We start from the raw sequence: 13,305 nt of genomic DNA, 5'->3' as shown, positions 1-13,305 counted from the left end.
TATTACAAACTCACTTGTAATCGAAGGATGACTTTGACCGTGTCGACGGACCTCTCAGTGAACTCTAGCCCAACTCAGGTAGAGGAAAAACTACAAGACAAACAAAAAGCTCTGCGGGACAGCATCGAGAAGGGGGAGCCCAAAATATTCGGGGTGAGTGAACGTCGTTATGGCTTCAATAATCTTAAATGATTGTGCTCCGCACAGGTTCTCTCAGGGAGCTTTTCCGGTACAATTTTACATCTTGAAAGCAAACAGGGCTTCTTTTCACTGGTAATTTCATAAATTAACTTAAAGCAAATGTCTTCTCGGTCACAATACATTTGTATACCAGCAATGTGTGTAAATTTACATTTTCTTTGCACCTTACATCTTAGACTTCAAAATCTCTTAGGGCTCCTGATTCAGGGAACATGGTGATTAAAAACACACTTTAAAATAGAATTTCCTCTGAAATAATTAATTCTATATTTCCAGTATACAGCTGTTGTTAGGGGTTTAATGGCCCCTGCATTTTTACCATTTTAAGTAACAAAGTCGATCATTTAATTAGACTATACATTACAACATTTATAGTTATGTTAAATAATATTTCAAGAAAATCTACATTTAAAACTACAAATATAGTGTAGTACATTAAATATAAAACACTTCTGATTTGTGTGTTCCAGTCTTATAAATAAAAAGATTCTGTCCTTAATATTTTTTGTATATTCTTGACTATATTTATAATTTAGCACTATATTATATTGTGTAAATGTGAAAGAAGGGCTAAACACTGAATAATGATTATAGAAGAAAGATCATTTTTGTTTAAGATACTATCAGAAACAGTTTAACGTCACACCTCAGCTAAAACTGATTTAAATTTACTCTCATCTACAGTAGATTACAAAAACCCAAGTTATATTTTACTTGATGTATGAAATTCATGCAGAGCCACCCCTCTTTTTTCTGTCTCTCATAGGTCGCTCAGATAGTAATAGGATTGCTGATCATCTCCTATTCTATTCCTCTGCTCTCCTCTGAGAGGACAATAATACTTAACTTTGGTGTGCCATGGTGGAGTGGCCTAATGGTAAATTACACTATACGTTAGGACATGGTTATATAATAGTTTAAGGTGATAGCAAAGTATTTAAAGGAATGCACAGTAAATTGTATATCCGCCAACAATAGACCTATCACTGAACTTCATGTTTTGTTTCTTTTTTTCCAAACAGTTTGTCATTTCAGGCACAGCTGCAATAGCATTGGAAAAATATGCCAACATGAAAGCAGTGAGTTTGAATTTACAGAAAGACAGATAAACTGTTAGAGCACATTTTAGAGACTGGCATATGCCGTTCTTGTATTTCACTCGTAATCAAATGCAATGGCTCCACATCAGCATCATATTCTGTATAACAAAAATTCAAAATAAACAACCAAAAAGACAAAAATAATAAAATTTGCACTTGTCTTTAGGTCTCTGTTTGTTTGGCAGTCTCTGCTGTGACCATTATCATCTCAGTTATTGCACTTATCCTATACTATACTGACATTGCTTTCAATCCGGTAACCAAATGCTATGAGGGACCACACCTGATGTGTGACCACCAGTATTATGCCACTGTATGTATCTCATACCCTCATATGTGAGACTTCTATTATATTAACAGTTGTATATTTTAGTAAGGATTCTTTCTTTAAATCAGTATTTCAGCATGGGATTGAAGATAACCATCTCCATGGTCAGTGTGGTCCAGACAGCAATGTCCTCTGCTTTTACACTTATACTGTATAATCAGAGGAGGAACTTTACAGGCTATGCGGTAAATATTTAGTTAGAAAAATATTATATTATATGTGTGTGTGCGTGTGTGTGTTGTTACTATTGATTTTGAACTGCCTAATTCATTTATAAGTTATTCAAATTATTTATTCAATTCAAAGTATGCTTCAAAGGTGAGTTTCTAATGTGGATTTTCCTCTTTCTCTCTCAGACCGTGACTGAATAACATCCTGCTTAATCCCATGACATTTCTGGATTTAAATCAGAGGTCCTTAAACTATCCACTTCATATAGCCTACATGTGGTTTTTCTTGTACCAGTGCATTTAGCCAAAGTGTTGAAAAGTTTAATGTGAATTGTATACTTTTATATAAATAATCAAAATAAACATATAAAGATTGTTTTTTAACTATTATTAAAATTACATTTAAAGATGGTCTTTTGTGGTTTTATTTTACAACTTGAAACAGCACCTTGTTCCCATCATTTTGGCTCTACGTTGTTTGTTAGTTAGCCTACTAGAAGAAAGTTTTGTATTCCAAGAGGTTTATTTAGAAAATTGGGTGGAATTGATTTCCTACTACACTCTTAAAAATAAAGGTGCAAAAGGTTCTTTACAGCGATGCCATAGAAGAACCATTTTTGGTTCCACAAAGAACCATTCAGTCAAAGGATTTTTCAAAGAACCATCTCTTTCTTACCTTTGTATAATCTTAAGAGCCTTCTTTTGCCAAAAAGAACCTTTTATGGAACATAAATGTTCTCCAGATATTAAAAGGTTCTTCATTAGCTCTTATTTATACCGAAAGGTTCTTCTATGGCATCGTGAAGCACCTTTATTTTTAAGAGTGTAAGGTATGATTTTACTGTTTCCAGACTACTCTCTTTAAAAAAAAAGGTGCCAGGAAGAACCAAAAAGGGGGTTTCGCAGCGATGCCATAGAAGAACCTTTTTTGGTTTCCTGAAGAACCTTTTATTAAATGGTTCCTTGAAGAACCTTTTTTTTCTTAGTGCCATAAAGAACCTTTTTTGGTATTGCAAAGAACCCTTTTCAAAGGTTCTTAAAAGAACCCCTTGCAGTTCTTCATGGCACTTTATTAGGTTCTTTGTGGAACCATTCATGAAAAGGTTCTTCATGGCCCCAATATAGTTGGCAAACATACAAAGAAATCCAGGAATAGGAATAAATGCATGTTTATTATACTTTTATTCCTTGTGCCACATAAAGTCATATGAGTAGGCAACCAAAATTAATAAAGCAGACAAATTGCCCAAAATCAAACTGAAAACAGCATTAAATAAACACACAAACCAGAAAACAGTAGAAAAAAAATACAATAAAAACAGTACAATATAAAACAGTACAGATACTTGTAAGATAAACAGCAGCAGCAACAACAAATAAATATGCAACTTAAGATGGCTTAATTAATTTTAACTACAGGGAATTAAAAACTTCCTTCACAGAGAAACGCATTTCTTTCAAAAAGAAAGCCTTAAACTGATACATCTTAGACTCGAGAATTGTAACGATGAATTGCATACCATCTGCAAACAAATACTGTTTCAACATCCAAAAGTGATGGAAAGACTATGAATTTTCAAAAACAATTAAATTTATCTGCAGTTTAATATAAACGTGCGAGTGTATGTGTTGTGTGTGTACGTATGTGAGTGTATGTGTTGTGTGTAGGGTGTAATGATACACGACTCGCGGTTGAACGATTCACGGGCATTTTCCAAATGGAAGTGATCATCCCTGTCCCCTTGTAGTGGGGAGCGATGTAATTTCCTCTTCAGCTGGGATGTTCCTGTGACAATGCAGCACGATCTGTATAGGCATAAAAAAATTGCCTATTTGATATTTAAAAGTCATACATATTAGTTTTTATATATTAGCTTATGCCATGGTCTGTCTGAATACTCGATTCTGATTGGCTGGCAGGTGTTGATTAAATTCGTTGAACTGCACAGGTAGTTCCAGGTCAGTTTAATCACGTTCCATATTAATGCGCTTCCTATAAACATTGGTAAACATAGTAACATACAGTGACAGTTGAATAGTAATACAGACAAAAATAACCGTCATTTTTATCGTCAAATATTGCAGCGCAAATATTATTAACATCTTTAGTATGTGAATGCTGGCAAATGACCATGGCATAAACGGGATAAATCAACAGCTAGCTGTGCATTAAACAATTTGAATGCACTTCGCGGAGGCAACCACCTTCTTTGCCTCTGCGTCGTGCATTCAAATCGTATTTAATTTAAATTGAAACATATTTAAATATAAAATGTTTATTTACAACAGTTATTGCTAACAAAAAAAAACATGACATTAAAACAGCGACATCTGCTGACAGAGACCATGCTGCATTGTCACAGGAACAACCCAGCTGAAGATGAGGAAATTACATTGCTCCCTTTTTGGAAGTGCATTCCAAACGACTGCATAATGATACCGTGTCCACTACAAGGGGACAGGGATGATCACTTCCATTTGGAAAATGCCTGTGAATCGTTCAACTGCGATTCGAGTATCTTTACACCTGTGAATTGTTTTTGTGTGTCTGTGTAAGTGTGTTTGAGTTATCTCTACATACAGGGAAGTGCGTGTGTGTGTGCGTGCCTCTCGGTGTGAGAGACACCGTGTTTTGATTACAGGGAATCTACAGGGAATTATAAACCCTCTGTACACATACAGGGACAGGTATAGTCTTTTGGGAAACGAAAGCCTCCAAAAACGTCAAGGTCTTTCTCAAATATTTTGGATACGCAACATTGTATATTTGGTAGAGTGAGTACAGGAGGCTGAGAGCGAGGGAAATATCAGTGCCCCCATCATCTTTGACCATATCCTCTCCATCCATCTGAATGGTAACTGAGCCACTGGTTAAAGGGTTCCCGTCTTCACAGTCTTTTAGGACGATGGTTGGGGTTGGGTATAGAGGATCCTGTGACAACAAACATTTTTAGGGTTTGTAGGAAATAAACAGTGATTTAATAAAAACAGTTTCTCAGTTTATGACCCTTTTACTTTGTCCTAGTTCATGAACCCTTTAAAATATTAAGCACTGTTTTTATTATCTGGTCACTGTTGCCTTGTCTGTTATTACAGATTGTTTGATATGTACGGAGTATTTAAGCATTTTAACCTAAATCACAGCAGTGTCTATGAATGAAGGATGTAGGCTGTCAAACACACATTTTTGTTAAAAATGAGATTATTTTTCACCAATTAGAAAAACAATACAAACCCTTTGATAGTGTGTTTTGGTTATTTAAAATACTTATATTTATGCACTTACCGTCGATTTCTGTCAGACTCTGAGGAAACGCAACCTGTCAGCACGGGCGCCTGAAGTGAAGAGAGCAGGAAGAAACGGCGCGAAACTGCATTTGGCAAAAAAATAAATAAAAATCATAAACAAGTTTCTTTCTTGTAAAATTATGATGTGTCGTTCTTGATAAAGTATTTCACAGATGCTTCCGATATGTTTAGCGACAGTCGGAGGTTTGGTGTGATCGGTGTGTGCGTGTGGAGGAATGAGCGACAGGCCGAGGCCTGCTCACCTCGTTTGGGCAGATAAGAACATTTAAAATGACCATTTAACTAACAGACTAGTCTAACGTTACCTCACTGGATTAAGGTTGATTTTACCATTTAACCACTCATGACCACACAAACAAAGAACGAATAAACAATGTTTTATTTCAGTACATATGATATTTATAATGATTACATGAATTCACTTACCGTTAGCCTTTTGGAGAGATTCAAAAATAACGGACAGTCTTCCCAATGCCTCGAACATCGGCGAATGGAGCGAAGAAACTGCTCTACACCTCATTTTGGCAGATAAAACCATTTAAAATTAGATTTTTCACCAGTTAGAAAAAACAACAATAAATAACCCTTGATATTTTGTTCTAGCTATTAAAATAGTTCTATGTATGCACACTTACCGTCGATTTCTGTCAGACTCTCAGAAAACGCATCCTGATGAATGTAAATAAATAAATTTACATTCCCCAATAATATTTTATATTTTTGATACAGTCACACCATCATGATTAAATCGATCAGTGCGTCATATTATCAGAAGCTAATTCATCTAATTTTGTAATTCATATAGATGCAAAATTTAGTGAGACAAAGTGGAACTTTTATATTTTAAGATTTTGTAGCCTATAGCCTACCTCAGCCTTTTTATTTCATTTTAAAACATGATTGCAGACAAATTTTGCTTTTGTAAAATAACTAGCCTAATAATTTTTGAGTCAAAAAAACAGCATTAAAATATAAGATAAGATAATAAGATAATATAAGATAATAGATATAAAGGGGCTGATCTACTGGTCTTTCTTTAATTAATAAACACACTATTTATATAACTCTAAATTAATACTTTATATTGCACTATAACTGAACGCAACTAATAGAAAATGAGTTTGGAATGAGTTCTTGACCAGACAGGACAATTTAGTTCACTTTCCAAAAAATAAAAAAAATAAAGTCTTAGTCTAAAAATATTAGTCTAAAGAACCTTTCTGTGCTACAAAGAACCTTTTGTGCAATGGAAAGGTTCTTTGGATATAAAAGGTTCTTCATGGAACCATACAGGGTCACAAAGCACCTTTTTTTTTTTAAGAGTGTACCAGTCAAATTTTCTTCCTTTCACCAACAGGTCTTACTGTATTGGAAATTATTATAAAATCACAATTTCACTCCACACAGAACCCCAGTGTGGAACAATAGGTTTATTCTGTTTAGATATAAGTCTCTATGTATTCTTGATTGGCTTGAAAATGGTGTTTGGTCAGTTCTTCATTTATTGAACGAGGATGGGAGTTTGTTATCCTTCAGTGACTTCTGTTCCAAATACAGTGCCATTCCAAAAGGTTTTATAAATCTAGTACAAAACAATTTTGTTAACATACCAGATGGATCATGTGAACTCCTGCCACTTCTCTTTAATGGTAAAGACCTCAAAGCAATGCTTTGTTTCAATTCTGTACTATATCCAACATCCTTGTACCAAAACTTGTATTTTGCAAGCTTATGATAAGCCAACTATTAAAACATTGCGAACACAGTATATTAGCTTTTCAGTGGCTTCTAAAGCAAAAGAAACTAATTTTAAAATATTTAATGGTAGCCTATATACCCCTCTTCTGAGTTTTTAAGACACCGGTTTAATTTTGAAGAAAATGCCTGCATTTTCTGTCAAGCTCACACAGAGACAACTGATCATCTTTTCTTTTTTGTGTGTATGCAGAATTTTCTGGGAAAATATGTCTTATTGGTTAGAGACAAAAATTCAGTCACTGCCCAATTTTGTTTGAAAACGCATTATGTTTGGAATGCTATTAGATGATAAAAATAATGATTTTTTTCATTAATATAATGTTGATTCTGGGCACATTTTGTTCTTCATAAATGCAAATGTATGAAGATGAGATCTTATTTTTCTGTTTTTAAAAGACACTTTATTCATAATTAGGCTACTTTCCATCATTGGACCAAAGTCTATAGGCTACAAAAAGCAAAAAGGCCCAGAAACTTGTTGGAATAATAAGAGAACTTGATTTATTTGAAGAGGAATGAAGAGACCCCCTCTTACACCATTTTCTCTTTTTTTCTTTTTTCTTTTCTTTCTCAGAATGTATTGGTAGGCCTACTTTGCATTTATATTGTATATGTGCCTTGCTTAATATTTATTTATTTACATTCATCAGTGCCATTGTATATGTATATTCTGTTCAATGTTCAATAAAAAAAGGAAAAAAATGTTACTAGAAGAAACAAGGCAAATCGTCAGTCACATGACACGAGCTAAATGCCTAGCTCATGAATATTAATCATGAATTGTGTGATATTCGCCGTTATGTACTGATTTTTATGATGGAAAAATACAAAAATAATTGATTCACGAAATAGTAGTCAAAGCCAAAACTAACAATAAACTAAAATAAACAAGCAAGTAACTAAATAGGCAGCTCAGAACACCAAGCAACATACACACTAACGTTATCTATTAAATATTCATGAGCTACACGAAGGATTCGTATGTTGGTTGCTAACAACACAAGCAACGGTCCTCCCTACAACAGAAGCGATTTATTCGCTGATCCTGTTATATATCAGTCTCTACTTGATTTAAGGTTTGTTTCTAGTCTCAGGGCAAGCTATTATGCTTTGTTGTAAAGCTGAGGGGGGAAAGTAAAACAACTTTACACAACCCTCATAACTTAGCGTCCTTCTGAGTTGTTGTGCTAGCTTAAATCTGAGAATCATAAATAATGCCATTAACGTTAAATGATTTTTAGTCAATCAAATCTAAAAATGGTGTAATGAATCGACTCGTGGAGCCCATTTACATTTGCTTGTTTTGGGCTGTTATTAGCCTACGGTGTTTGTCAATGACAAATCAGTGATAAAAAACGAAAAATGATTAACTTGGTAAAGAGATTAAGATTTCTTAATAGGCCTACTCCAGTTGATCTGAACAAAACATGTTTTTTCAAAGGTAAAAATATGGGATTTATCTGACCTTGACACAGTATATCTAGCCTCTTGCTTGTTTTTCTACAAAGACCATGCCATAAGTGTACAGCCTATATTGAATTTGGTTCCTGTGTGCATCACAATATTTCTAGAACTTTTCATTTTAAAACTAACAAATCACCTTGCTTTATGTCTCTATCATAGTTTCTGTGATGCAGAAACCAGCTGTGGTGAATACCAGCTTCAAGCCCATCATCATTAACAGAGTGGTGGTCCGAGACAAAGAGTTTCTGCATAGACTGGGCAAAGTGCTGAAACTTAAGTGGCTACTTGGCAAAGAAGTCCAGGCATGAATAGACTTGCTTGCTCACAGTGCCAGTAACACAATAATGACACAATAATTATTTTTTTTTAGGCTGGAAACTTTATATTTGAACTTAACATTGATTATACAGACAGGTCTGTTATTCAACGGAATAACTGTGCTGACACCTTAAATGTAATATTTTACATCCATATAGCTTTGATTCCATCCCGACTTGATTGTTAAACAAATTTAGACCAGCTTCACCTGTTCTTTGATAATATGTCAAGTTGAACTTTATATGAAAATTATTAATATATGTCCATTGTGCTTGAAATTACTCTGCTATCTCTTAGATAAGGAGATCGCTTGTTGACAGAATCATACCATGTTTTGCTTGCGTAGCTGTGGAAAACAATGATTTCTTCTCTCTAAGCGCCCTCCTAGAGAAGGTTACTAAACTTCAGATTTCCTAAACCAAAAATGTGGACAGCAAAAATTTTGAATTTAAACCTATTTTGTACCTAAAGTGATTTCTTTATTATTTATTTAAAAGATGGGTGCCAATTGCAGAACCTATGATGATGTCACGCCGCTTCATACAGCCTGTGAGTTGGGGAACTTAGACATGATTAAGTTCCTGCTTGCAAAGGGAGCGTCTCCTCATAAGGTGAACCGTTTTGGACACTGCCCATTTTACATGGCCATTAAGAACAGGTATTTACAGTACACCTCTGTGATCTGAAATCGGTTGATTGAGCTGACACTTTTGAGTAGTAAAGTATGTCAACTTCTGTTTCATCTATGTGTATGTGTGTATCATCTATGTGTTGCTCCTGTCCGGCCTTTAAAGAGTGCTGCAGGGGTGACATATTTTTGTAGGCCATAACCTGGAAATGAGTGAGCATTTCAGCACTTCCAGTTCCATTGTCTCGAAGTCAACAGGATTTTTGGTTAAATGTCTGAAACTTTAAGAAAACTTTTAAGAAAAACTCTTATCTTTTTAGAAAATGTTTTCACATTTTATTCTACAACATAAAATACATCAGTAATACGGTACCTCCTTGTTTTTTTTTTTAAATAGGTAATTAATTCTACTCACTACAATTCTATTCGCTTTTACAGCCTCATCGCACTCTCGCAAACTATTCAGATGCAAACTTTCAGGGAAAATGTTTTTAAATAAAGACCAAAAGAGTTGTCGGAATCATAAACTTTTGTTAGGCCACATAGCTTATTTTTTGCAATTTTTCTGCAATTTTTTCCAAAAGCAAAATCCCATTGTTGAGGGAACCAGCACAAAAATGTCATCACTGCAGCCCTCTATTGACAGCTGCCCATTTCACTATAGGGAATTTTAGCTCAATTTAATTCAAATTAACAATAGGGGGCAGTAAAACCATTTGTTCATGCTCAGCTTGAACATGTCAGTGTAACTGTGTTTCCAGCACATACATAGACTGGTGTTTCTTTTAGGGCCTGTCATGCTGTCAAACTCCTGCACATGAAAGAATTCACTGTTAATCTGCACCCTGTGAGAATTGCCATGGAAATGATCCAGTAAGCATTAATCATATAATATCTCACTACTTCCCCCTGTAATATGCTTTATAATATATTTTTATGCGTCTAGGAGCTTATTTTTGTGTAACCTGTCACTCTACAGAGCGGTACAGAACAGAGATTACCCTTTGCTGCGTGCCTGGGCTCTATCAGGAGTCGACATGGACACTAAAGACTATGATGGACGGACAGTAATGCATGAGGCAGTTTATCTGAAAGACAAGTCCATGATCACCAAACTACTGGAATATGGAGCCACGCCACTGGTTTGAACTACTATCTGATTGGACAATACAATTTTTTTAGGCTTTTAATGTTTATTTAAAAAAATGCATCCCTATTTTTTAACCTCTTCACTCTTAGGAGAAAGATGTGCGGGGACAGACAGCCATGGAGAATGCTCGAAATGAGACAGCAATCATGGCTCTTTTTGACCCTCTTTTCACGGTGATTTGCCCCACTAAAGAAGACTATCTGCTGTACAAGGCAAATCATGCTCATAGATAAAAGAGTAATCTTTTTGTCAGCATAATTATTCTGCATTTGTGACTTTCTTTTTCATTGTGCTATTGTTCTGTATATGTATGAGGAAAATAAATACACTGCTGATAAATTGTATTAAATAAACTACTAATAATACTAATAATAAATGTATACTACTAAATGTGTGGCATGCTGTTAGCTTGTGGTGCACACAATAGTCTCTGCTTTGTTTTTTTTACAATAAAGGTAGAACACGAATTTATACGCCTTTTCCCCCCTGGCATTTTCAAACGTTTTCTAAAGGCTAAGCTTGGTCTTTCACAATTCTCATGCGAGTTCAATTCATGAGACGTTCTTCTGGATAAAGAGCACGTAGTCTCGAGTCATCGGTAGGCGGCAGGGTTGCTTCTTCCAGGAAAGAGGAAGCAAGCATTGCTACGGGAAAAGGAACGCTTTATGGATTAGTTCCGTAAAACTCGGGTTTATTAGTGAAGGATAGATCTGGAATCCTCCGTAATTGCATTTCTGATATAAAAATGCCCATCTTAAACTTCATTTAGTAATCCCCCCTGACTTAGGACCTCAGTAGTATTGCCCGTCAGTTGTTTTCAAGTTGTTTCTTTAACCCGTCGTTTGCGAGTAGTACGAATACGAGTTTAAACACACTTGTTTGCTACGGCGTGTTATAAGCGTAGTTAAAGCTACTTTTTAAAATGGGCCGGTGTTTCTATTTTACCACACTTGTACTTTCAGTTTCATATCTACTGATACCGTTGTGTCACTCTTTGGAATGGGGCGAGCAGTCTAGTCCCCTAAAAAATGTGCGGTCCATCATCACAAGTTTGTTCGAGGAAGCCCACAGTTGCCTGGTCTCTACATTTGGTGAAAAGAGAGTCGACTTGTCTCTCAAGGTGAGCTTACACTGTAAAAATACTCTTATCAAGTTTGTACTAAACTTTGTGTGGCATTGTATAATATAATTAATGCCTGCTCTATGAGAAACCAAGTGGCAACCAATCAAAACATTTGACAAAATCTCTGAAATTACCTTGACACCAGCTGATGAAAGTTAAAAATGGCTAAGAAAAGTGAAGGTGATTCTAAGAAGAGTCATTTGCCACTTGGTTTGCTAATTTGCTAATGCAACGTATATTAGCTACTACATAATGATGCTTGCTGTACTGGCAAGTTCTTTTCCTTGGAAAAAAAAAACATAAGGTTAATTATGTTGTATTTGTTTATTCATGGGAATCAGTTTCTACAAAGTGGTGTAAAATGGCTGTCAGATGCAGTGGCATCAGCCCTTAATATGGTCATCCAGTATGTTATGGAAATCTTGGAATCAGCCGGAATTTATGGTAAATATACAGAAAATCATACTTGAAAGTTTCAATTTATTTAAACCAAAACACATTCTCACATGCATGTTTTCATTCATGTTTTTATCTAGCCAAGCTACCTTTCCAAAAAGTTACTCCGGAGGGAGTGATTTTTGTCGCTCAGTGGGCCCTTCTGGTTGTTGTGGCCTACTGGATAATATCCTTCATCCTGAGTTTGGTTGTTGGAGCTATAAGGCAGGCTCTGTGGCTGCTGAAGGTCACCTTTGCCATAGGCATGTTTGGATTGATTCTCAGCGACACTGGAGCCTCTGCAGAAACCACAGCAATAAGACTAGCGGGCCTGGCATGTGTTTGTGTGCTGTTAGGAATCGGTACAACATCTGCAAAGCCAGATAGGCACCTCGAGGACAAAATCAAGATGCTGGAGAGACGGTTAAGAGAGATGGAGAAAAACAAAATGGATTGACAGGGATACTCTTGTCAGACCAGAAGTATAATTTTCTTTTCTCTTTACTGCAGTTGTAAATCTAAGGATGGAATCCAGCATGATATTGTGACCCTGCAATAGATCCACATGTGCATTTTGTTTATCTAAACTTAGAAGGTGCTTCAGTATTCCAAGATTATTGATTCTCAAGTAAAACTTTGTCTTAGGGTCCCATAGCACAATTGGATCTAGCATTCGAGGGGTTTAATTGTTAACAAAAGGACTGAATCTAATGTTCAAACACCGTTTCTGGAGTCTTAAGGTACAGAGAACAGCAAATGTCTTCACACTGCATTTAAATAATTATGTTTTTGTTATTTATTATTCAGGGATGTGATGCACAGGGCTACAGTACGAACTGTATTTAATCAATTCATTATGATAAATTTGTTGACAAAAGCCCTGTCCAATAAATGGTCATCTTGGCAACAGTCCACTGCATTTTTTCCATGACTCTGTTTGGAGTGAATAAACCTAAGATGAATCCCTAAAGTCACAAAAACAACATTTGCTGTTGCAAATAACTGAAAAATTTGCCTCTGCATTCAGTCTCATGCAGTTGTAAATCCTCTGCGCAAGTTCCAGATTCTCCACCACTATTTATTCTATTGGAGATGGTTTTCCTTTTTTGTTACACCCAATTCTATATATCCCCTTGAATCCAGTGGAATCTTTTGTGTTACGGAGAAATTACTGAAACCTTACTGGTTGCAATGTCTGTTTTCATAAAATCCTAGAGATGCTTGATTCTGACTATGTGCAGACATTAAAAATAACATGAATAATGATTATGATAATGATGTTTATTGTCATTCTTCTAATTATAGTTCAAAGTGTAACAAC

The 13,305-nt window shown here is 35.5% G+C and overlaps 3 protein-coding genes across 4 annotated transcripts; all 3 read left to right on the top strand.

The window, feature by feature from the left end:
* Nucleotides 1-20: 20 nt before the first annotated feature.
* tmem176 (transmembrane protein 176) lies at nt 21-2,210 on the top strand. The gene is made up of 6 exons (XM_058779768.1): nt 21-153; nt 968-1,078; nt 1,224-1,280; nt 1,468-1,614; nt 1,698-1,814; nt 1,986-2,210. Exons 1-6 carry the CDS (start codon nt 28-30, stop codon nt 1,998-2,000), a joined length of 573 nt encoding a protein of 190 aa, XP_058635751.1. The 5' UTR covers nt 21-27; the 3' UTR covers nt 2,001-2,210.
* A 5,424-nt stretch (nt 2,211-7,634) lies between these two features.
* si:dkey-9i23.14 (uncharacterized) lies at nt 7,635-10,866 on the top strand. Of its 2 annotated transcripts, XM_058783130.1 has the most exons (7): nt 7,635-7,942; nt 8,490-8,632; nt 8,946-9,041; nt 9,146-9,306; nt 10,066-10,149; nt 10,256-10,418; nt 10,516-10,866. In XM_058783130.1, exons 2-7 carry the CDS (start codon nt 8,498-8,500, stop codon nt 10,657-10,659), a joined length of 783 nt encoding a protein of 260 aa, XP_058639113.1. In that variant the 5' UTR covers nt 7,635-7,942; nt 8,490-8,497; the 3' UTR covers nt 10,660-10,866. The 2 variants fall into 2 exon arrangements, with proteins under 2 accessions (XP_058639113.1, XP_058639124.1); XM_058783141.1 differs by lacking the exons at nt 8,490-8,632; nt 8,946-9,041 and having other exon boundaries at nt 7,835-7,942.
* Nucleotides 10,867-11,032: 166 nt separating this feature from the next.
* On the top strand, nt 11,033-13,163 carry tmem109 (transmembrane protein 109). The gene is made up of 3 exons (XM_058783152.1): nt 11,033-11,546; nt 11,891-11,993; nt 12,086-13,163. Exons 1-3 carry the CDS (start codon nt 11,349-11,351, stop codon nt 12,439-12,441), a joined length of 657 nt encoding a protein of 218 aa, XP_058639135.1. The 5' UTR covers nt 11,033-11,348; the 3' UTR covers nt 12,442-13,163.
* The last annotated feature ends 142 nt before the right edge of the window (nt 13,164-13,305 follow it).

This window comes from Onychostoma macrolepis, chromosome 01 (assembly GCF_012432095.1).
Source record: "Onychostoma macrolepis isolate SWU-2019 chromosome 01, ASM1243209v1, whole genome shotgun sequence".
Lineage (NCBI taxonomy): Eukaryota > Metazoa > Chordata > Actinopteri > Cypriniformes > Cyprinidae > Onychostoma > Onychostoma macrolepis.
This window is presented reverse-complemented; position numbering and strand designations above follow the sequence as displayed.

What these genes read in the sequence shown, in the direction of transcription:
- si:dkey-9i23.14 (XM_058783130.1), top strand. Translation starts at nt 8,498, where the DNA reads ATGCAGAAACCAGCTGTGGTGAATACCAGCTTCAAGCCCATCATCATT. An exon ending in TACATGGCCATTAAGAACAG is followed by an intron (nt 9,307 to 10,065) that starts GTATTTACAGTA and finishes TGTTTCTTTTAG; the next exon opens with GGCCTGTCATGCTGTCAAAC. An exon ending in AATATGGAGCCACGCCACTG is followed by an intron (nt 10,419 to 10,515) that starts GTTTGAACTACT and finishes CTTCACTCTTAG; the next exon opens with GAGAAAGATGTGCGGGGACA.
- tmem176 (XM_058779768.1), top strand. Translation starts at nt 28, where the DNA reads ATGACTTTGACCGTGTCGACGGACCTCTCAGTGAACTCTAGCCCAACT. An exon ending in GGGAGCCCAAAATATTCGGG is followed by an intron (nt 154 to 967) that starts GTGAGTGAACGT and finishes TGTCTCTCATAG; the next exon opens with GTCGCTCAGATAGTAATAGG. An exon ending in ACCACCAGTATTATGCCACT is followed by an intron (nt 1,615 to 1,697) that starts GTATGTATCTCA and finishes TCTTTAAATCAG; the next exon opens with TATTTCAGCATGGGATTGAA.
- tmem109 (XM_058783152.1), top strand. Translation starts at nt 11,349, where the DNA reads ATGGGCCGGTGTTTCTATTTTACCACACTTGTACTTTCAGTTTCATAT. An exon ending in GAGTCGACTTGTCTCTCAAG is followed by an intron (nt 11,547 to 11,890) that starts GTGAGCTTACAC and finishes CATGGGAATCAG; the next exon opens with TTTCTACAAAGTGGTGTAAA. An exon ending in GGAATCAGCCGGAATTTATG is followed by an intron (nt 11,994 to 12,085) that starts GTAAATATACAG and finishes GTTTTTATCTAG; the next exon opens with CCAAGCTACCTTTCCAAAAA.